The following is a 23,029-nucleotide window of genomic DNA, read 5'->3' on the forward strand; positions in this document are numbered from 1 at the left end:
TAGTTGGTAGGATTTAAACCCACAGAGGAAGACCCACAGTGGGTTTCCAGTTCCATTCTTTAACCACCCTGCTTCAGCCACACATGCTTAGGGGTTGGTCTCTCTTAACAGCCAGATCCTTTTGGACACGTTCATTGTTCCTTCAATTAATCCCACTGGGATTAGAGACTAAAACTAGTTCTGACTCCATTTTTATTATTAAAGATCTGTGTAAGCCTGTGTATTCTAAACAGGATGAAAAAGGAATATAAACAAAAATATGACACGGGCCAATTCAAGCTGTAAACATTTGTTTTTTAACCATGCAAGTATGGATCATTTGGTCACTTTTTTTACTCAGTAATCTGAAGCAATTTACATGAAGTCTTTGAAATGAAGAAATAATTTAATTTTTTTTTCCTAGCAGTAACTACAACATTATATACGGCCATTACATTCCTGCAATCTTACACGCTTCTGCTCAAGTTATTGCCTCTAAAGGAGTGCTACCACTGAATTCAAAGGGACCACATATGAAAGTTAAGTTACATACACAAATATTTGTGGGAATCGAAGCTTTACCATGCCCTGCAGGGCATTAGTCTACATCAAGAACTACTGAAATACTAAACTTGGTCATGGACTTTTGAAAATAGAAAGCATTATCGGCTAATTGCTGATGCGTGGCCAGTGTGTCTGGACTGTGCAAGAGACTGTATTTTTTCCAGACAATGGCTACAATATAGTTTTCAATAAATCTCATTCAATTTATAAAAAAAAAAACCACCACCACACCAAAGCTTATGGAGGGCCACAGAATAAGGCTTCTTTTCTCACGTCCAACTGCAGTAATTTATGCATCCCTTTGGAATTAAAAGGACATAAATCAAGATGGAAAACACCCTACCAATACTTTACATGGGTCACCACACCATGAAAACGCCTGTATTTTATACTTAATCAAACCTTACAGAGCCCAATTTCTCACTGAAACGCTCAATGAAATCTTAAACCAAAGGCACTCACGCACCAACTGGGGCGAGCAGGTACTAACACCCCCTCGGCTGCTCCTCAGTTCTGGGCCCGGCCAGCGGGCACACCACGGCCACGGCCACCAGAGCCGCGCTTGGGGGTGATCCCCGGTTCCCTACGTGAGGCTTCGGGCCCCGGGCCCAGCCTCCTCCCGAGGGCTGCGGTGGGCCCTGGACTGTTACTAGCCCACCGCCCGGGAGCCGGGGGAAGCTGTAACGGCTGCTGGGGCTCCGGGGCACGGCACAACACCGCTCCGCGACCCCCGTTACCCTCTCGCCCGCCTCCAACAGTGGGCGGCGACCCCGCCTGGCCCAGCCCGGGCAGGGCAGGGGAGGGCAGGACAGGGCGAGCCTCGCCACAGCCCCATCCCTGCACCCAATAGGGACCTGCCTTACTGTTGCCATGCGAACGGCGGCGGCGCTGCCCAATCAGATGCGAGGGCCGTTGTTACTACGGCAACAGCGTCCCGGCAACAGGAGGCCCTCGAAGCGGCGCCGAACGGTGCCGGCACCGGCGGGCCCCGCGGCCCCCGCCCCGGGCCGCAGGTAACGACCCGGGGCTGGGGAACCCGGATACCGCCGCAGCTCAGTGCGGGGACGTGGCCGGGAGCAGCGGGGGCCATCCGGGACGCGACGGCTGCGTTGCACCGCCGAGCGGGGCCTGGCACAGAGGCAGGAAGGCCCCGTGTCGGGGCTCTATTCGTGAGGGGGACGAGCCTTTGGGCTCGTTTGGGGGAGTTTGGGCTCCCCTTTGGGGGAATTTCTGCCTTTGGGACACAAAATTACGCAGTCCCTGAGCTTATAATATACAAAATCCTCTTTGCAAAATAAAATGTACATCCTGTAGGTTATCTCAGTCTTTTGCATTACTCATCAGAATCAAATCTTGGAGCGGAAATTTCTATATTTGCTGAAAAGTCATCATCTGCTGTAGCAAGAAGGTTATTACCACAGATTAGAGTGGTGCCAGGTCCCTGCCTGATCTATTGGAGGTATGTTTCCGGCTGTACCACCTTGTTTGATAAACACAGGAACAAGTGAACATGCTCAGCCACTTGAATAACACTAGACCTTTTAAGGGGCAGGGCCCTTGGAGGTGGTTTGTCCACGTGAAAGACACACGTGCCGGAACCCAGAAAGCTCTGTCTTAAAGTGTCATACAGGGACAGCTTACGTGCATGAGAGGATACGGTATCTAAGTGATTGTTCATTCTTTCTAGAGAGAGATTTCATGTTCATTTCCTTCTGTTTTGCATTTCCTATAAAGCAAGTGCTACTACTGTTTTCCCTGGATTGTGTGAAGTGAGGAGAAAACTTCTTTGGTCATCCTCTGAGTAGGGCAAAACCTGGCTCCAAGTAGTTGGTATTTCTGGAAGTAGCCTTTTGCCCTCAAGCCATGGAAAGAGAATAGGGAGAAGTAGCAACTGCAGACTGAGAATATGTCAATCAAGAATTTCATAATTGGAGTTAGGGAGGTAAGAAAAGGAAGGCAATGAGAAGACACCATCTTTACAGTGGATAGTCTGTGATTTGCACACCAGAATTTTTCCTATGGCTAATAAACACTGGCGAAGATGCTGCATGCCTCAGAGACAGAGAGCTCCAGGAAGAGTTGTGAGGTGGGAGGTAACAATAACTTTCCAGGAAACCCCTGCTTCACCCATCATTTGGATTTCAGAGTGACTTGCCCTGTGTATTGGATGTAAGTGCCAAGATGTTGGCAGCGGGGGGCTGCAGGGGCAGCCTCTGTGAGGAGAGGGCAGGAGCTGCCAGATACAGCTGCTTCCAGCTGGCTCCAACAGACCCACTGCAGGGCACAGGTGAGCCCATCGGCTGTGGTGCATCTGTGAAAGCATGTTTAAGAAAGGGTAAAAAAAAAAAAAAAAAGGCGCAGCACAGCTGTGTTGAGAGAGACAGGAGTGAGGGAAAGAAAGAAAGAAGTGTGAGAAACTGTCCTGCAGATACCAAAGTCAGAGAAGAAGGAGGTGAGGAACAGGTGCTCCAAGCACCAGCGCAGAGATTCCCCTGCAGCCCCTGCAGGAGACATGATGAAGCAGGTATTTCACTGCAGCTCATGGAGAAGACCGTGCTGGAGGAGATATCCACACTGCACCCCACATAGGACCCCACATCAGAGCAGGTGAGCATGTCCTGAAGGAAGCTGCAGCCTGTGGAGAGCCTATGCTGGAGCAGGCTCCCAGCAGGAGCTGTGGCCTGTGGAGAGGAGCCCACGCAGGAGCATTTTGAGAAGGACTGTAGCCAGTGGGAAGGACCTGCACTGGAGCAGGGGAAAAGTGTGAGGAGGAAGAAGTGGCAGAGAGGAACTGTTATGGACTGCAACCCCCTTTCCCTATCCCCCTGCACTGCTCCGGGGAAGGAGTAGAAGAGTTGGGAATGAAGGAGTGAAGTTGAGCCTGGGAAGAATGGGGAGGTGGTGGGAAGGAGTTTTAGGTTTTTTGTCTTTGTTTCTCACCATCCTATTCTATTTTTAATTGGCAATAAATTAAATTAATTTTCCCCAGATCGAGTCTGTCTTGCCTGTGGTGGTAATTGGTGAGTGATTTTTCTTGTCTTTATCTCAACCCATGAGCTTTTCCATCTTATTTTCTCTCCTTTGAGAAGAGGGAGTGAGAGAGCAGCTGTGTGGGCATCTGGCAGCCAGTCCAGGTCAACCCACCACACCATGGAAGCCTCTGGTAGCCCATTTCAGATCACACAGGAGCTTATACTCTGATGTGGCTCTGCTGCCAGTTATTTGCTATAATCCCACCATAAGAACAACACATTGTGCTAGAGCCACAAACTGTTCACCCTTGAGCTGCATGGGGGAATTCATAGCCTTAATTGCTCTCTGACAATTGCAGAGACTGGCACTCTTTCAAGGGGAATAAAACAAAATAAAGGACAAGGTTACAGCGATCCTTTTACTTTAGGTTACATAAAATAAAATGTGTTAGGCTTTAAAAAAAAAAAAGGAGCTAAGAGAAAATGAAGGTGAGACTTGCTATCTGTCTTGCCAAACACAATACAAAATAGTGAAGCTTTCAGAAACAAATAGAAAAAGCATTCTATTCTAAAGCTTCATTTATTCTTCCAAAAGAAAAGGACGTGGTCCCATGGTTCTGACTGAAACACTGTAACAGATCCTCATTATTCTGTTAGTTAGAAACTGCCTTCTACATTTCTATCTAAACCAGCCAGAAATAAGTTTATACCATTTGCAAGATCCATCCGTCTTGTAACTATAGTGAAACATGCCTCAGATGCAGGAACTTGGTATATAGACACTTCGGAAACTCTTATCAATTAAATTATTGAAATGAGAAGAAGTGAGGGCCAAATCCGTAGTGGCTATAAATGCTGTAATTCTTCTGAAGATAGGAAAGCAAGCAGAGCTATTCTGATTTATGGTAAAGGAGGATCTTGCCCTCGTACTAGTAGGAGTGTACTTAAAAATATAAACAATGGATCTGATTTATGACTTTTTATGCACCAGTGGGAATTCCAAGTAACATATATATTGGGAGCTATTCAGTTGCAGGTAAGTTATTCTTGATTCATGCACTGGTATTTTGCAGGTGTAAAGGCAGTGTAAGTGAGAAGAGAACCAGGCTCAGTATCTGATGAAGCTTTAAATTTGGTTGCTCTGTACCAGTAATTTTTGACTTGTGGTATATGGACTTCTTATGGACCGTGGACTATTTCTGAAGGGTCTGTGAAAGACAGCTAAGAAAGACAAGCTAACTTTTAGTAGACCAGACAGATACATACTTCCACCAGAAAATGTCTAGAGTCCAGAAAAATACCAGTTGCACTTGTTTTTTACAAGAGTACTTTAGAGCTCCATGCTGATTTTCTGAAGTCAAAGAAAGCTTTGCTAATGACTTCAGCAGCAGCAGGATGTGCTTCTACTTACCATATTCTTGTTGTAGCCTGCTTACTGAGCCACATACCTGTTGCTGCCTTAGCTGTTTGAACGATCCTTTTGCTAACAAATTGATTTAAATATGTCTGCTGAACCTGTAAAAAGGGCAGAGTAGTATTAAAAGGTCCATGAATTTCCTTCTGGCTTGGGCATAGTACAAATAGCTGGCACAGCCTCTTTAGGATCAACCCCCCAGTACCTGAGATAGAGCTTGCTGGTGCCTGAGGAGGCAATGGCAGAATTGGCTTGTGTGTGCTTGTTTCAAATACACTTATTGTCTGCCCATATTTATGATGGGTAGATCTTGCTGCCAGAACCCGTTCATTAGAGCTCTTGGCCTCTGAGAAATGGACCCTCCCTGTTTACGGTTTCTAGGAAGCCAAACTTGCACGAGTGCCACTGCAAGTGTATCAGCCAAGTGACTGTAGTAACGATGACACTGAGCCATGTATCAGATGAAGAAGAAAAGGTTGTTTTCCACCTGAATGGTGGAGAAAGAATGCTTGGAGGCTAATTTCTTTAATGGATGGCTACAGAGCTAGGACATCTGCCAGGGGTTACTGCTGTAGATGGGCTATGCTAGTAAATTAAGTGTGCTTGTGACTGTTTCTTGGCACTGAAGCAAACTGGCATGGAATAGCCCATGTCCAGACTGTTAAACATTTCTCACCCTTTGAAACAGGATGGCTGCACACAAACTGCCTATTGGGAATGGTTCCTGACCAAGCTAACTCCTGAAATGTGCCCAAGAAGCTGCTTGACCCAAGGTTGGGTCAAAACCCAGTCAGAGATTATTCTAACAATTTGAGCGTACAGAGGATGAAGATGCAGTGCCTAGTGACAGTACCCAGCAACTGCTTAATTTGCTGCATGTTAAGCAGTGGGGATGGTCTATTCAGATCTACTTAATTGCTGTTTGATAACGTGAAGATAAGATTGCTTAAGTTGTCAAAAAGGTGGTGTTTTCTCTTCCTTTCCTATCCTTTCCTTCCCCTTCCCCCCCCCCCCCAGTAGTCCAAAGCACTAAGCTAGGTAATGAAAACTTGAAGTGTTTGAACTGTGGTGGTTTTGTTTGTTTGTTTATTTTCGATTTGGGGGGGGGGGGAGCAGGCAGAAGGGCTTTTCTACCTGTGTAAAATGCTGCATAGTGCTGCATTCTTGCCAGAGGACTAGTAAGTCTTGCTCTTGTCCCGCTGTTTTTCACTTGGCTGCGCAATGTCTGCTTTATTTTTACTTCTCATCTCCCTTTACAGAGAATTGACTGAGCCTCCTTATACGGCTTTTGTCATTTGTACATAGCATGCTGGATTTTCAGAAGGCTACAGAACTCATAGAATTCCCTGTGCTAGCATTTGCTTTCTATACAGTGGTAATTGAATGGCAGGAGCAAGGTGCAATTGATTGGTGCATATCAGAGAGAGGAGGAAATATATTATACTCCCTGACTGCTGCTCAGTTTGAGGAGAAACCAGATTTCTAATTTTGAATTATGTTTGTAATACAAGAAACAGGGCCTTTTAAAATATTTCCTTTGAAGTGTCTGATTGGGTTAACTACATAAGTATCAATAGAATTACCCTGTGATCCAGTGCATAAGACTGCCAATATTTGAAAGTATTTTTGTGACTAATGACCGTAAAACGGTATGGCAAAGATTGGGTGATAGCACCATCACCTGGCTCACCCTTATTTTATTAGCACTCAAAACGTGTTCCACATGGGCAAAGACAAATGCCTCATCGTACCTGAGTAAGCGCCAGAGCGGCATCTCCCAAAGTTTTGAGCGGTAGGGCATCGTCGGCTCTCAGCATTCCTGCCGGGAGCTCGCGTAATGGCGTTTGCAATTGCAGGCGCTGTTCAAGCCGTATGGCTGCACGGAGCAGATGCAGACCGTTTAACGTTGCCTAGCGGGTCACCAGTGAGCCACACTGACGGAACTGTTGCGTATGCCGTGCGGTACTATCTCTGTCTGATTGTTATTTTCCCAGTTAGCTCTTCTGTTTATACTTACAGTATAGTTTGCCTCAGATTCCTGGTGCGGAAAATTAATAATAGCTCTTCATAAAAGAGTAATTAGTGTAATGAGCTGGTGTCTGGTACATGCATTTTTCTCTTGCAAAAGCCTAAAAGTCTAAATAAACATCTAAGCAACTGTACTGCTTAATAAAATAGCAGGCTTTCTTAACTAAAAGGTTGTGTTTTTAAAGATTTTTAGAGTACTTTAATGTGCATAGCCTTCAAGATAATGGCCAAAAATACTTCCAGAGACAATTCTGTGTTATTTAGTAAAGGAGTTAATCTACCACTCTGATCTCCTACTCTAAACTGCATATCTGAAAGTGCTGACATAGGACATAGCATCCAGCACAACCACAGAAATGGTGAACTTCTCTCCTCTGGTCACTGCTAGTCAGCAAGAGCTATCTCAGTCAATATTTTTATCAGCAAATTAGATCTTGTATCAAGAAATCAGTTTTTGTCTTGCTTGTTGCTGTTGCCAGCCACAGTGCTTCTTTTCGTGTCCTGTATTCTGGTGTATTCTCATAATCCTGTTTTAAACCCAGGGGAGACCACGGCTAGAGTGACAACTGCAGAAGACCTCAGTGCTTTGCACCCCTCCTCTCAAGGTATCACATTTACCCCAGGACACAAAACAGAGCATCGTTGTGTGGCAGCAGGCAGCGCTCAATTAAATCAGCTGCAGATTTGTACTGAAGTCTAAGTGTTCACAGTCTTGGGACTTTAAATCAAAACCCTTCTATTGCTCAGAGGACAAGCACTGTGTAACTTGCAGGTGGCATCATCCTCTCAGTCCTTACTGTCCTGTTGTTTGCTTGGGGTTCAGTGGTGCCTTTCAATGTAGTAAGTTGCAGTGGCCAAGGAGCCCTTGTGCTATTCAGGGTTTGGGGCACATTTCCCTCACTAGGTTGAGAGAAGTCGTCTGTCACAGATACACCATGTTTGCTGGATCCTGTGGACATGAACAAAATCAATCTAGTTCCACTGATGGAGAGAGGCTGGAAGAGGGAGCCATGGCCCTTCTCACCCAACTTTTCTTCTTCCTGCTTGTATGTGAGGAAACAGGGTCTTTGTTTTCTTCCCTTCTCTGGAGTCCATTGGAACTTGAGAGAGAGGCCTTCTTTGGACCACTGTTTCACTTTTGTTCTGAAGTCACTACAAGATCACTGTTTCCAATTATAACACATTACCAGATTTGATATACATCTTATCCTTTGGGAACTCATTTGAAATGACTATACACTTACCACAGAAAGCTCATTTTCTGGAGCAGTAAGATTTATAGTTTGTTCCAATCAAGTATGAATTTGCTGTTAATCCCAATGTGGACATTCCTCTTGCAAGTAATTTTTAATTATTATCATGCAAGGCTTCCTCCATCATGGTTTGTGTCACTTCTCCTCCTCTCTCTGCCATGTAGTTTTAGATTTAGGGTCAGATTCATTGTAGGAGTAAGCTGTGACAGCTCTATTGATTTCACCGAAGCTGTATCCAGCTGTGAATTTGAATGCTTTCTTTTGTCAAAATGGCTTGGAGTTGAAATGAAATGTGCAAGGCGTCCATGATTGTATATTTTCATTGTAAGGAAGGGATGAGCGTAAGAAAAAAATTGACTCTCATAAAACTGCAGCAAAGCTGTAAATAACAAAAAGCTGTGTTTTGCCATCTTGCTTTTTGTAAACAAAGCTTCTTCTGAAGGCAGTTACACTTTGTTTAAGAGCAGATCCTAGATTAACGTTTGGAAAAAACATAAATGCCTATGAACTAGCCCTAGTGTTCAGATTTGTGTACAAAACCTCCTTTGATTCAAGTAGAAGGTAATTAAATGCTTATAGCTGTGGCTGAATTTGTCTTGTTATGAATCCAAAAGAAACATCAGGCCAAATCTTTTGGTCCTTGTTCAGTTCTTAGTCAAGTCTAATGAGAGCCAGAGGTGTCTTAAGTAATATAAGGCATCCCTGTACACTGTATTGCATTATCAGGTACTTCCACTCTCCTTTGCTGGTTGTGTTTTTAGTGGGAAAGGGGCTGGCATGCACTGAAATACTCACCAGCCATAGACTCCATATGCGGACAATGAATGTTGACCCCACTACTACGTGATCTCTCTACCCAAAGCTCAATAACTGAATAAAGTCTCTAAATTTTACAGGGCAAAGAGATCCTCTCTGTAGTTTGAAGTGGGAGGGCTGCTGTCATGGAACACATTTATGCACTGTAACATTATTTATTGTTTTTTAACTTTTAAAACTTAAGTGTATATTCCAACTCACTGTTTTGGCTGTAGTAGCAGAAAGAGAAACCCTGGAATCTTTTATTTAAATACTTACAATTGTGTTTGGTTATTTACTGCTTTCAAATCAGTGGACAAACAATGACTGATTTACTTATATATTTCTAGAAATGAACTGATTTGTATTGAAAATATGTGATTTTGCCAGACTTAGGAGTATCTGATTACTGCCTAATGTATTTTACAGCTATGCCTGTGGGCTCTGTCCCAGATCCCACATTATTCTCCTGGGACATTGGGCAGATCTTACTTCAAAAGACAGCTGAAAAAGAAGATGGACTGAAAAAAGCATTTCAGATGCTTGATGTTGGTCAGACCCTGACAGTCACAAAGGGTGAATTCAGGAGAGTGATTGAAACCTTTCTCTTCCATCTAACAGAAGCTGAATTTGATGCTGTGCTGGCAGAGGTATGCTACGTCATTGCTGTTTATCATCATTTAGAGGCTGTTCCTCTTTATGTCAAGAGCAAAATTTCAATGGGAGCACATTCCAGACCAATATTATCAAAAAGATGCTAGACATGGTCAAAACCTTCTGTTCAAGTGAAACTTGCAAAAGTAATGTAAGCTAAATTTGACAATTAGTATGTTTATATGAAGATTTTGTCTGTGTAGTGTGTCTCACCATTTGAAAGAGTTGTAATTTACTAGCAGATTTTTTGATTAAAAAAAATCTCACAGCTTAAATTCATATACATGCAGTGTTATGAATATGCATAGATTAGGTTGTGAACTCTGAGTCAGAGACCAGCTGTTTTTTGTCTGCACGGGGAGTTTCTCGGCTCAGTTTGGTATTTGCTACCTTATAAACCATTGTCAGATTGGACTTGAAGGAACACTGGGTGTTTATATGATATCATGACTGACGCTTATCAAAAATAGGAGTGGATTCTGATGCACAGCCTGCACCAGCATTATTGTACACTGAAATTTCTGTCCTGAAAGTGTAGGTGACTAAGTTTTATATATTTTTCTAAGGCACTTGACTCTTGTCTGTTTGTTTAATTTGGGTGAACTGATCTATTACATTTGCATTTTAAACTAATCAGTCTGTAACATGTTAAGCCCATTTCAGCTAAGAAGGATTTTAAATTCTTTGCTAATACTAGATTGTCAGTAGGGGGACATATACACACCTGAAGTAGAAAAGGCCTTGACTCTGTGTAAGCCCTGCTCAGCAATAAGGAGAACATTCCCTGTATTATCAACACTGTTTTTAGCACAAATCCAAAACATAGCCCCATACTAGCTACTATGAAGAAAATTAACTCTATCCCAGCCAAAACCAGCACAACACATTAAATACTCTTTTGGAACAAGAGAAGGATGCATCAGTGAGGCTGATGAGAATGAATATATTTTCATATATACATGTGAAAGATCATAGAGCTAGAGAGTTGAGAAATCTTTATCTTACATGATGGAAAGACTTGTAGGTTGTAACTTTTGGGGGAGAGATTTACCAGATATTAAATTAATGGTCTGCTTAATTCTAGACAAGTTGCTGAGAAGTAGTAATGCATAATACGCAAAACAAAAAGAGAACTGTAGGATAAATGTATTTTTGCTATTTCAGAAAAGAATGAGTAATTCAAATGAAGTATTTAAAAAATCTGATATCACTGTAGGACTTATCCATGTATATTGAAATACAGATCCCAAATATTGGCAAAGTTACTGTGCCATATCTTGACTTCCTGTCAAAGGTCACTAAAATTGCCAGAAGTACCAGCATGCTTAAAAGGCAAGTAAATGTTCCATATTATGCAATCAAATTGCTCCTAAATTGTAGTCATGAATCAATTGTGAGTTGTCTAGCTCTCAAGGCAGAATCTAGCTGCTAATGTGAGCTTCTAGTGACATAGAGATACGATACACTTTTTTCTAAAATCGCTTTTTCTCTATGTGTAATTGATGTAGTTGCTATAGAAATGTTACCTGATTGCCAAAGGGAAGGGAATGGTCTGCTAAGCCACTGAGCTGCTACTGGAAAAATATGAACCTTTAAGACTAATCAGTCTGTTCTCTAAATTAACAGTGAAAGTTGTTGTGTATGAAAGAAATGATAACTGATTCAGTTTAATAGGGATTTGAAAACATGCCACTCAGCTTGACATGTCTTTAAGTGAAACACAGAAGCTAAGCCAAAGGACCCAGTAAAGGGAAAGTTATGTTTCAGGATTCAATCCTTTAGGAGTAAATAACTCGCATTCATCTTTGTTTCCAGTGCAAGTAATTTTTCAATAATAAAGTTGAGAAGACACCAGCTGTGTGTGAACTGGGATTAAGTTTGGATTCTTACCTTCAATGAAGTAAAATGGAAAGTAGAGCCATACTCTACATTAAAAAAAAAAAAATAAAAAAAGAAAACCAAATCTGTGCTCTCACAGCAGCTTGCTTTCTTAGTGGAGCACTAAATATTTTTCACCTCCCCCCAGTGAAATATAAAGGATGAAATTCTGCAAGGGGATCTGCAGGGAAATTCCTTTTCCTTCAGTTTGTCTTGTGGGTTTGTATGATCTGGCCTTCAATAAAGAGTTGCCTCAAAAAATATTCTGTAAATTCCAGTCCAACTTTGTTCCCAGCAAGTGCAAAGCTAAGAAAACTCTCAGACAAAGAGAGAATGAGGGAGTGTAATACTGAGGATACAAAAATGGGATTAGGACTTTGAAAGGAAGCAGGAGGAAGAAGAGGAGCAGCAAAAGAAAAGAAGAAAAAGGGAGGGACCTAAGCCACTTTCTCCCAGAGAGACAGGGGAGCTTAAAAAATTCTAATTAATTAGTGAAAACTAATTAAATAACAAATGAGGGATCTTTCCTGGAATGAAAGGTTAATCTTTTCTTTATTACATGCAATATAATAAAATGGTAAAGCTTTTTGTACGCTTGGGGTTGGATTTTCTTCCAGTGTTCAAGGAGAATATATAAGATGTTACTCTTGATTTCCTTTTAAACTCAGTAAAATACGGAAAGTAAGGGACATGCTTAGACGATCTTGTCTTTTGGCCAGCTAGTTTGTTAGAGAACTGCTCTGAGACTGTCTGCAATGTATGGAAGCAAAAAATAATGGTAGGTTTGTTAGAGCTACCAGGCACAGATGGATGTAATTTCACCACCGGAGGGCAGTACAGGTGCTGTTTTCCAGGAGTTGTGCTAGGAGGCAGCATCAGAGCTTCTTTCTCTCCCTTTCTAACACTCAAGCAATTCCACTAAATTCAGAGGCTGAAATGATGGCAGAGCTTGGCTTCTAGGACTTCATCCCACAAATACGGATAAGAATAAAATTGCACAAGGCTTTTCAGAAGCAGTTAGTTAAGGCTGAAACCAGAGAAGGACGTGCAGAGAGTGGAATTTGGCACCTGCAGAGCCCATTAGTGAAAGTAAACTTGGCTGGTAGTTGACTCTGAAAATGACCTGCTCTGGTGCTTGATGCAAGTCAATAGGATGAGGAAACAAAAGCAAAAGCAAGGTGATGTATTTTTAATTTTTACAAGAATTTAAAAAGTTACTGGTGACAAATGGCTCTCAGATTTGTGCTGGGGCAGAAGAGGAGGAGGAGACATGCTCGTTGTGCTCTGAAGAACACGTGATGAGAGGAGAGGGGAGAACTGGCACTATAACTTTCTTGACCTTGGGACTCCAGAGTACTCTGTCATCCCAAGGGCCAGATCAAGATGCTAATAGCCCTTTGTGTCCCTTGTGACAGCCAAAAAAAAATCCTTCAAGAAAAAGTATTTCACACTAACAGTCATCATGCTTGGGGTAGGGGAGCAGCTGCCACATCTCTGTTCTGCTCAGAGATCCAGATTTGTGGTGATTTTCTCCAAGAGCAGTGCAGAGCTGTGAATAACAGCCACAACGAAGGCAGGATCAAGCCACTTTCTTGCATTTGTAGTTGTTCGCATGCTAAAACAAAACTCTCCCATTGATGTCCCTACAGTGGTCTTCAATGGTACTGTGATGCACTTGTGGTTTATGTTTATTGATGCACTTGTGGTTTATGTTCATCTAATCTTTTTTATTATATTTATTTCCAGGTTAAACAGCCACAGTCGCCAAACAATGACGTTAAGTCAGCTGGAATCCCTGCTCAAGGAGAAAGTATGTTGACCAGGGTAATAACACAAACCACATGCTGGGGTAGTAATTCATTTCAGATACGTAGATGTTGCTCTTGATGTACAGATATCAGTTTAGTAACATGTTTAAAAGGTTGTTGCCCTGTTGTTGTATCGTGAAGATCTGGTCATACTTATATGCTTAGGGTTTTTTTGTTGTTGTTTTGGGTTTTTTTATTATGCTAAAGTACTAAGTAGTATTTTAAAAGCCTCTCTAATCCACACTGTGAATCCCTTTTTAGCATCAAAACCCTAAGCACTCTTCTCTTTCAAGCAGTCTTGCAACAAATCTCTAGAGTAGGACTGGCATAGTCCCACTGTGATTTTATTTCTTAGTTACTAGATGCTTGTGGCTTGAGTAACAACACTTGACTTTAGGAAACTAGATTCTCCGTGGCAGTACAATTTCTGTAATTGTTTAGCCCTTTGCAAGACTGGTGTAAAACATTCTGTCACATCAGAAGAACGGTATTTTAGGCATTTTGTACTGTTTACTTAGAAGTATCCAGCCACCTGAGAGCTCAGTCTACTTAAGTCTCAACACAAATTTGAACAGCACAAAACCACTTTTTTAAATCGAGGAGGAAGTGGTGCTGTGACTATGGGAAAGCTACATTTTTATTATTTTATTTTTGAATAAACTGAGCCATGAAAATCTGTTTATCAGCATCATGATATTTTATTATATTTGGGCATTTGCAAGTTAACCTAATGTCACATATCACGCCTAATAATAGTTATTGTTTACAAGGACACAGAAGAGTATTCAATGCCTTCTAGAGCACTGTGTGACAGTCTGTTGGCTTTACCCTAAGACTGTTCATAGAAGAAGAAATACATTAAACATAACCTGATGTAAATTCCAAGGAAAATCCAACCTCCTGCTGTGCTTGGCATGGGCTTGGTCTGTAATTTGGGAGGGGGAAATAAAATCTTTCTGATTTCACAGCTGTTATTGCACCTCAGGGCTGCAGTAGTATTTGCAACCCATTTGCTTCCCTTCCACTGAGTAGGACATCTGAATATATCCTCACTCTAGTCTGAATAAAATATTAACATATCGCAAGACTGTTAGGACAGATTGTATCCAAGACAATCTTTTCTCGCTGTAGAAAAGCCTATCAATCATAACTTGGTATAGTTGTTATTAATGTCATAGCTTTTATTCATTTGGCTATATGCAGCTAAGTGAGGAGTAACATTTACGTTTTCATGTTAAGCATTTCCTATCACAAAAGAAACTGCTGAAATATCTTCTTATTATAGAATTTATGAATTGAAAATATCCTCCAAAGTCCTAATTAGAGGTATATTTAATTTACAAGGTTCTATGGGTTTTTTTAACAGCATTGTGAAATAGAGCTGCTACATATATTTTAGTACATTAACAGAAAACATCATTAACTTAAGGCAAGGTTACTGCTACGTATATATCCCAGGAACAATTCAATTAAAAAAGTACTGCAAGATATGTAAATGCATGATGTACACAGATAATTACTCAGATACACTTAAGAGTTCATATACTCTTTTAAATATTTATCTGTAACATATCACAGTGGTTATTCCCAAGCCAAACCTTATTCTGCTTCTGTTTGGATGCACATCATCAGTCAAGGATACATTTATATTCGTAACGCTGATTGGGTTTTGAATTTGTATGTGCATGTTAAAAAAAAAAAAAAAAACCAAACCCAAATGTAACCCAAAAGAAAAAGTTCCTAATGTCCTCAGAAAAATACAGAATAGTAATTTTCTCCTTGTATAGGCAGAAAGCCACATTTGGACTGCCTACCACATGTACCTGTATTTAGCATCATAACTAGCGTAATGGCCAAGGTCAAGAAAAGCAGCAGGTGGTTCAGAGCATCTTCTAGTCAGTGAAAAAACATAGGGGAACCAAGACCTGACAGGTGGCCTTGGATTTCTCATCACTGTCCTGCACTTAGAAACTCTAGCCATGCTGATAGTTCACTTAATCAAATGATCCAGGGCTGACCTTGCCTATTTTTATTACATGGAAGTTATTTGTTGTATTTGTTGGAAGCGGGCCTTACTGCCTTTGTAGTCATTCTTACTTGCTCAGTAAAGCATAGATAAGCTAGGAAAAGATTTTGAGTATTTCAAATGCCAGTGCAAAACTAAGTTTAGTTTTGACTATAGGAGTCCTTCCATCATTTCTAGTCAAATGTAACAAAATGTTACTCCTGAAGGTCACTGTCTTGGGAAAAGCAGGTTTAAAGAAAAGGGAAAAAAAACCCCAACCAAATGATCAAGAAAGAAAAGTAACAGCAAATTGTAGGAAAATAGCCACAATGCTGCCTCCTAAGAAAAGAACAGCCTGGGAAGGAGGGCCAAATGCTGAACAGATGTGTGCCTGGGAATATAAATGATGGTGCATGAAAGAACTCTTTTCTACTGACTCAGTGAGTGTTCAAGGTAGTAAGGCAGCAATGTAGTTGGGATACTTATGCACTTCTTTATGTGCTGTGTGTAACAAGAACCAGAACTTTCATACCTTACCATACCAGAAGCCCAGACTCTTCTTTTCCATACCCCTGCCCAGCTGATGCCCTGGCTGCATGGTACTGCCCTGGTGCAGTAGAGACCTGTTCAATAAAGGGCAGCTTGTCTTCTAAGCACCCAAATCTGCCTTCTTTTTCTTTATAGAGTGCAATTTCACTGACTTGGCTGCTAGGACTCCAAAAATAGGGACAGATTTGTTCCCCAGTAATACTTGCAAAAGGACATGGCACCGTAGAAAGGAGACTCGACTTCAATGACACAGTGTTCCTGAATGTTAAAAAATAAAACTTTGTTCAAGAAGAGCTTGCAACCGGAAACAGGTTTTTTTAATGACAGTAAAAGGACTCTCCTGAAGTGAGTCAGCCCCTCCAAATAATAGTCTCCTTAAGAAAGGAATCCAGCAAGTATGAAAAAGAAATAACTAAAACTCAGTTTGTCGGAGTGCAAAGATGGCTCTGTACTGCATGTGCACGTCCATTTTATATGGAAGTCTTTCACTCATAGCTGGCTGGTGGGAGTAGGAATATTACATTAGCTAAGTTCAGACCCCAACTGTTTCTCTTTAAAGATTACTGAAGTACTGGGATTGATTCGCATTTACAATAAGGCTGTTCTTGTAAAGCAGAATGTGAAGAGGACTGAAAATTGATTTATTTTGTGTACTCATTGCACAAATTTCAAGGTCTCTAAAAATTGCTAATGGGTTGTAAAGGGCTATCAATATGAACAAGCATCAGGCCCATATATTTTCCTCTCTCCCCCTACTCTTATCCCCCCTCCCCCATTAATTTTTGATTTTATGTTTATGAGGATCTGAAAATAGTCTAATTCTTTTCTATCTGGTTTGGGCCTATCTTTACCAGCTGGTAAATAGGAAATGTTCACTGTAGGAAGCCAATACTCTGCAGAGTGTAAACAGATGGAATCAATATAAAGTGACAAGTTAGACTGTGCTACTGAGAATACAGAGCCAAAACTAAGAGCATAACAGTCACGATACTTATTTTGTTCCAATTCATTTGGTACTGAATAGCACTTCATATATGCACAGCTGTGTCCTTCCGTTTTTTACTTTCTTTCTTCTGGTTTGATGATGACAATTTCAAAGAAAAACTTTAATTAAAGATTTTACACAAAATGGCCCGAAGTAGAATATAGGGAAAATGAGCACTGATGTGTTTATAGCAAGAGAAGAATATTTTTCAGGCATTTATTTTCTTTCTTTCTTTTTTAACAAAGCAAACAAAATCTGATGTGTGTATCTCTCTGCGTGTAATATGCTAGATTGATACATCTTTGCAGATTGAAATCTTCCATTTTGCAATAAGGTATATAACCGTACCTCTAAAAGCTTCCCCATCATCCCCTTTCTTCCCCTGGTGCCTGTTACAGCAGGGTGCCGTGAAGGGCAGGAAATCTAAGCGTACATCTCTGCATGGATGTGCTGGCCAAAGGGAAGAGGACAGTCAGACAGAGAGACTGCTACAGACTGCTGTCAGGCTGTCCTGAGATGGACGGGAAGCAGAGTGACTGAGGTTCTCCCTTTTCCTGCCCTGGCCAGCTTGCCTCACGTGCACCTCCTCCACTCTCGAGAAGGGTGTTTTGCAAAGTGTGGACCTGATGCACGGTCCCTTTAGGGACAGTTAGCGGGATGGTAAGCTTCCAGGCTGTCCTGTGTTGCAGGGTTTGCCTTGAAAGCACGTCTGAGCTCTAGTCCTTTTGCCAGGGAGAGTGCCAGGTGTTATAGTATGGGTTTTTCTTTACTAATTTATGCATTTTTGACACATTTTCACAAAAATGGAAGAAGGCAGCATGTTTCGCCACTCTGTCCCCAACTTATTCCTTGCAGCATATTTCTTAATGCTGCCATTAAAATTTTGCTATTTTTGCTTTCTTGGCAAATAATAGCCCCAGATTTCCCATATGTTGTTTATTAGGGTGATTGTATGGCTCTAATGAGGGGCAGCAACCACAAGTTTGAACACAGATTTTGCTTCTGATCCTCATGTCAAGGGCAAGCAGCTTTTGCTTCCTGCAGAAGAAATACTGGGTCTGTCCCAGTCTCCTCCATGCATATCCCCCTAGATAGGCAAGCCATCATAGCGCATCTGCGCAGAACTTCTCTGCCTCCCCATCCAGCCAGCTGCCCTCTCTGCAAAGCACAATTCTTCTCCTAACTATAATGCTAGGGACCTGTTTGTCTCAGGGATTCACTAGAACCTCTTTCAGACTCATTCAACATCGGAAAGAAGGTATATGTTATTGTAGGCACAATTCAGGAGTTTGGGGTAATGGGAATGCATGAAAGCCCCTTTCCACATCTCCTTCCCACCCTTACCAAATACCCTGAGCCACCAAGGAAGTTTCATAAAGGCTGGGAGAGGGAAGCAACGCATGACGCAGGTGGCACCTTACAAGCCCGGATCCATGGGACACGCAGTTGCTGAGGAAAATGCCTTGATACACAGTGATTGGCAATACTTGTGTGGGTAGCAAATTGAACTTCAGTGATTTGTGGCAGGAAATCGTCTCACAGTAAGCTGCAGTCTGTGTAAGGGAGTGTCTGGAAGTTCCTCCTGTTGTGATGCCTGTAGAGGATGTGTTTTCAATGGATATCCTTTGTGCTTCTGAAGTATAAGAAAATATTTAAAATAGCCTTTGTCTTCCTTCTTCCCGAGGGATCCCCAAGTGCTTTACATGCATAAATGCTGCTGAAATGCAGTCACTGCTGGGGTGGGGAGCAGCAGCCAGCTGGCATGTGTCAGTGACAACAGAGCGCGTTATGCCAAAGACGCTATGGCAAGGCCCTGTGGTTGTTAAAAGTGCTGTGATATCACTAATACTCTGGAGAACAAACAGGAACATTGCTTCTAGTGTCTCTGCTGAAAGATTCCGGTAGCATAAACTGGTTGGTACATAGCTTATCTAACCTGTAAGGACAAATGGTCTTATCAAGCTGGCAGAAAAATGTACCACCGGTGCCAGGCACCACAGTATCCAAACCTGTGCTTCACTCATTAAATAATACATTTCAGTTAAATCTGATTACAGGGAGAAATGAATGAAGACTGCTGCGTGTGTTTCTCCATGAAAAGCTTGGAGTTTTGGTGGAAATGTTTTGCTAGTCATGGCAAGGAAGAGAAATCCTAGCCTACTCTGGTGAAGTCTAATCCTTTCTTTGAATTTGAATTTCCTTTGTTGTTTTATATCTATCACTATAGGAAAAGACTTTTTTTTAATGAATAAAAACTGGTTTTCCATCTTCATGTCTTTAGCCAGATAAAAAGCTTTATCCTCTTCCACCCTTTTTTTGCCATGCAGAGTTGCCAAATTTGCCTGATTCGTAGCTGCTTACTTTGGGCAACCTTTGCTTACATCAGTGGCTGGTTGTAGCCACAAATAGGCCTACTCACTCTGCATAAATGCTCTGCAGTGGGAGTACTGGTCTTGGAATCTCGACTCTTTTGGTGAAAACAAACAAGATATGAAACCTTGGCTCCATTGAAGTTCTGACTTTACTATGATCAGGTTTCCCTCCAAGGGCTTTCCTCCTTACTCCTGGTAGCACTGCAGAGCATATGCAACTGAGCTGGATTTAATTCTGTCTCAGGCAGCCGCATTCGAATGAGTAAGTAAGGAGCAGTGGCAGAATCTTTATTATTGCTACTATTATGTGAGCCAGAAAGAACACAGCCTGACTCAATTCCCCAGCTGCATTTTCAGAAGTAGCAGTTAAAAAGAGTGATATTTTTAAACAAGGCTTTATTCTTGTAAGCTGAACAATTCAACACAGAATAAAGTAAGCATGGAAGCCTTCAAGACTACTTTTATTGTCAGTTTTCAGTTTGTAAGCTTACTTTAAGGTCCAGGTTGCTGAGATTTTTAACACATTTGGAGAAGACAGTTGCAATTGCTAGAATGTTAATGTATTTGTCAGTTTGTCCCATGTATACATTTCCTTTCAACCCTTAAATCTTCTTGATTTTGGCAATTTTTGCAGTGAAAAAAAAGAATACTTTTGGTATATGTAGAACAAATAATTCACTGATATTCTGGAGTTCACTGACACTTATGAAATGTATACCTGCCTTGATCTTTGATATTTGGTTTCCAGCAAATCTCTAGGTTTCGGTCATTGAAGGAAGATCATCCTCTACCTACTGTTTAATATAAATGAAACGTATCTGAAATTCATTGCTTTGCCTAAAAGAGTTTTGAAGTTTACTACTGCCATTTGAAGAGGAAATTGCCTTAGACATTGAGTAAACGCAAAATATTCATTTCTCATGGAGTGTTATTGCAACATTTTCTACTGTGCCAGGGAAGGTTGTCCTGTGTAATCGAAATAGGTATAAAATGGCGTTTTGTATTATATGTTAGCAAAGCTTTCCAGTGCTTGCATTTATGTCAGTTGTGTCAGTATTGGTTTCTTGTTCATTGAAATCACCTGTAATTTGTAGATTGCAAAGAATGTGAAAAACATTATCAGGTGCTGCAGACTTTTTGACTACAGCTGTGCAGGATGGATACAGAGGCACACACTAAGGCAAATTCTTGAGATCACCTGTTTTAGGATGAAGGACTCAGAATTTGAAAAGTAAGTAAACAAACAGCTGTGATTTTTCTGAGAGAGTAATAATAACAATAAATGATGGGGCCTTTGTGATCTTCTGAATGACAGTGGCTGGGGGCTGCTTGCAGCAGGCTAATTTGCCAGTTTATCTTCTGTATGCAAGTTGCAGCCTTCAGCCTTTCTCTGACTAAATGGATGCAATAGCATGTAAGGATAAATATGTTGGTAATTCATTCCAAAGGCTTCAGTCCTGCATCAGAATTCATCCCAATCAGCTTGATTTTCAGGATGGAGGTTAAGATACTAGAGGGACAATGTGGGACTCCCCTTGCCTGCAGTCTCAGAGTGACATTGGGGGTGGATGTTCTTGGCCTCAGACCAGGGCAGGGTTGAAGAGTCTGAATGGAGACTGGTGCCTACTCCGCTCTGAAAGCTGAATAGAAGAGATAGTGAGAACCCCAGAGGCTCTTCCAGAGGAAGAAGTAGTGAAGAGAGGAAAGGATTTTCTTACTCTGCTTATAAGAGGTGTTAGGACAGCCTTTTGCTTGACCCCTTCAGTTTCTTTGGCTGACGTATGATATACGTAAGACATTTTTGAAATACTATTTAGCAGAACCAAAGTATCAAGAGGACAAAGTGTGTGTGCAGAACTTACCTACAGGAGTCAGGAATCCCTCTCTTTCACAGCTGGTTTGAAATTGCTGGCTTCTGAATGAGAAAGCGTCTTCCCACTCCTGCTGAGATCAGTGAGTGGAGAAAGCCAAGAGCCATTGCCTCTCACTGGAAAAAAGATCCTGATAACCAGGTGACTAGCGAAATCTTGCCGTTGAAAAAGGCAACAGCTCTGATCAGCTGTTTTGTGCTTCTGCTGAATTCCTGCAGGTAGTTTGAATATGACTGTTTTTTTGACCACGGGGCAGAAGAACACTGTTGTTTGAAATAAAATGGTACCATGGCACATCTTCACATCCTGTGCAGCCTGAGGTGGTGAACAGGGAAATGCTGTATCATGGGTACTATGATCTGCTTCCTCTTCCCTTAGCATAGTTTTCTTGTGAAGTGATACAGTGAAATGGAAACTCAGAGACTGCCTCCAAGTAGGGTGAAGCCAGAAAACAGGGAGTATCTTGATTCAGTGACCCAGTTATCTAGGCCTGGCACTTGGTTCACCAGGAGCCTTGGAAGAAACAATCTTTTAGGTCTGTAGTTTGCACAGCTACATAAAGGAAAAATACTTGCTTACCTCAGAGGTATGATGTGAACCTTGATTAATGTTTGTATAGTGTTTGGAAACTAGATTGCTCTGCTCTTCAATGGCAGAGCAATGGCTAAGTATGAATACTGGGAGTCCATATGTGCTTCAGATATAATGGATGCAGTGCCCCTACTAGTTTGTACTGACAGAATCTGTAGCAGAGCCTGCTCTCTCAGAGCAGGGATGTGGGGATGGGAAGTAGCCAGAGCTTTGACTGCAGCAGGACTTGCAGGAAGAAGGATGGCCCAAGCATGATGGGGTAGGAGAGTACATATCCAAAGAGCATGTGGAATACTTCCTAAGTATCTTTGCCAATGGGTTGCTGGGAAATTGTGCTTGTAAAGCGCTATGATGGAAATGTTGAAAGAGATCAGGTGATGACAATGCCTGTGAATTGATGCCAATGACACGGAGGGAGATCAGCTACGAACTGCCTTAAACCAACACGAATCTGATGTTACATGCTCTATTTCCAAAGAATGTTTAGTGTCTTATGATTTTGAATGACTTTCTGTGGATTTTGGAGTCTACGAAATCCATCAGGAAATACCACTGGAGATACTATTTGCTGGATAGGGACCTAAAAGAAAATGAAGCAAATTAGGATGGTATTTTATTTTTTGTTTGGATTTTCTATTTGGATATTTTTTTAATTGTGAGCAACTTCCAAAATAATTTTTGTCAGTTCATATTGCCTGGCTACACTATGTCACTTTGTGTATTTTTTCTGGTTGGGATACTTTCCAGAACTAGATATCAACAAAACCAATTAAATAATTTGGTACAGGCAATTATAGAACAGAAGCAATACTCTTCTAAAGCAGGCAATCAAAAAACCAAAATGATGCTTTATTTGACAATAAACCTTGTGTTTGGCATTGCAATCTGAAAGGTAATAAATCTATAAAAATGTTACTACATCTCATAAGTGCTGAATAATAAAAAAGAACACAAATTTTCGTTTTGGGGGTTTAAAGCTCTAAAAGATGAAGTTTTATCAGAAAAGCTTCTGAAGCTTAACAAATAAAAATAATGGTACCAAGTCACCTCTGTATGAAATAACAGAATATCAGAAATAACACAGAGATAAAATGTAACATTTATTTTCTTACTAATGGAATATCACAGAAACGACTTTTGAAGAAACGTATTAAATTTGAGAATGTTTAAATATACTCAAATTATACCTGAATTTCTTACTATGGATGAACCTTAAAGCAACTGAAATTGTATTCTCTTCTCAAAGTACAAGTTGCAAGATAATTACTGTTAATAATATGTTTAAGGAAGGCTATTAATGCCCTATTCAAA

General features: G+C 41.3%; 1 protein-coding gene across 1 annotated transcript in view; it reads left to right on the plus strand.

The window, feature by feature from the left end:
• Positions 1-6,766: 6,766 nt before the first annotated feature.
• EFCAB6 (EF-hand calcium binding domain 6) overlaps positions 6,767-23,029 on the plus strand; it is a 108,555-nt gene continuing 92,292 nt past the window's right edge. The window contains 3 exon segments of the mRNA XM_050897913.1: positions 6,767-6,947; positions 9,435-9,655; positions 13,284-13,361. Of these exon segments, the coding sequence (XP_050753870.1) occupies positions 6,767-6,947; positions 9,435-9,655; positions 13,284-13,361 (480 nt within the window).

Source organism: Gymnogyps californianus, chromosome 1, assembly GCF_018139145.2.
Source record: "Gymnogyps californianus isolate 813 chromosome 1, ASM1813914v2, whole genome shotgun sequence".
NCBI lineage: Eukaryota > Metazoa > Chordata > Aves > Accipitriformes > Cathartidae > Gymnogyps > Gymnogyps californianus.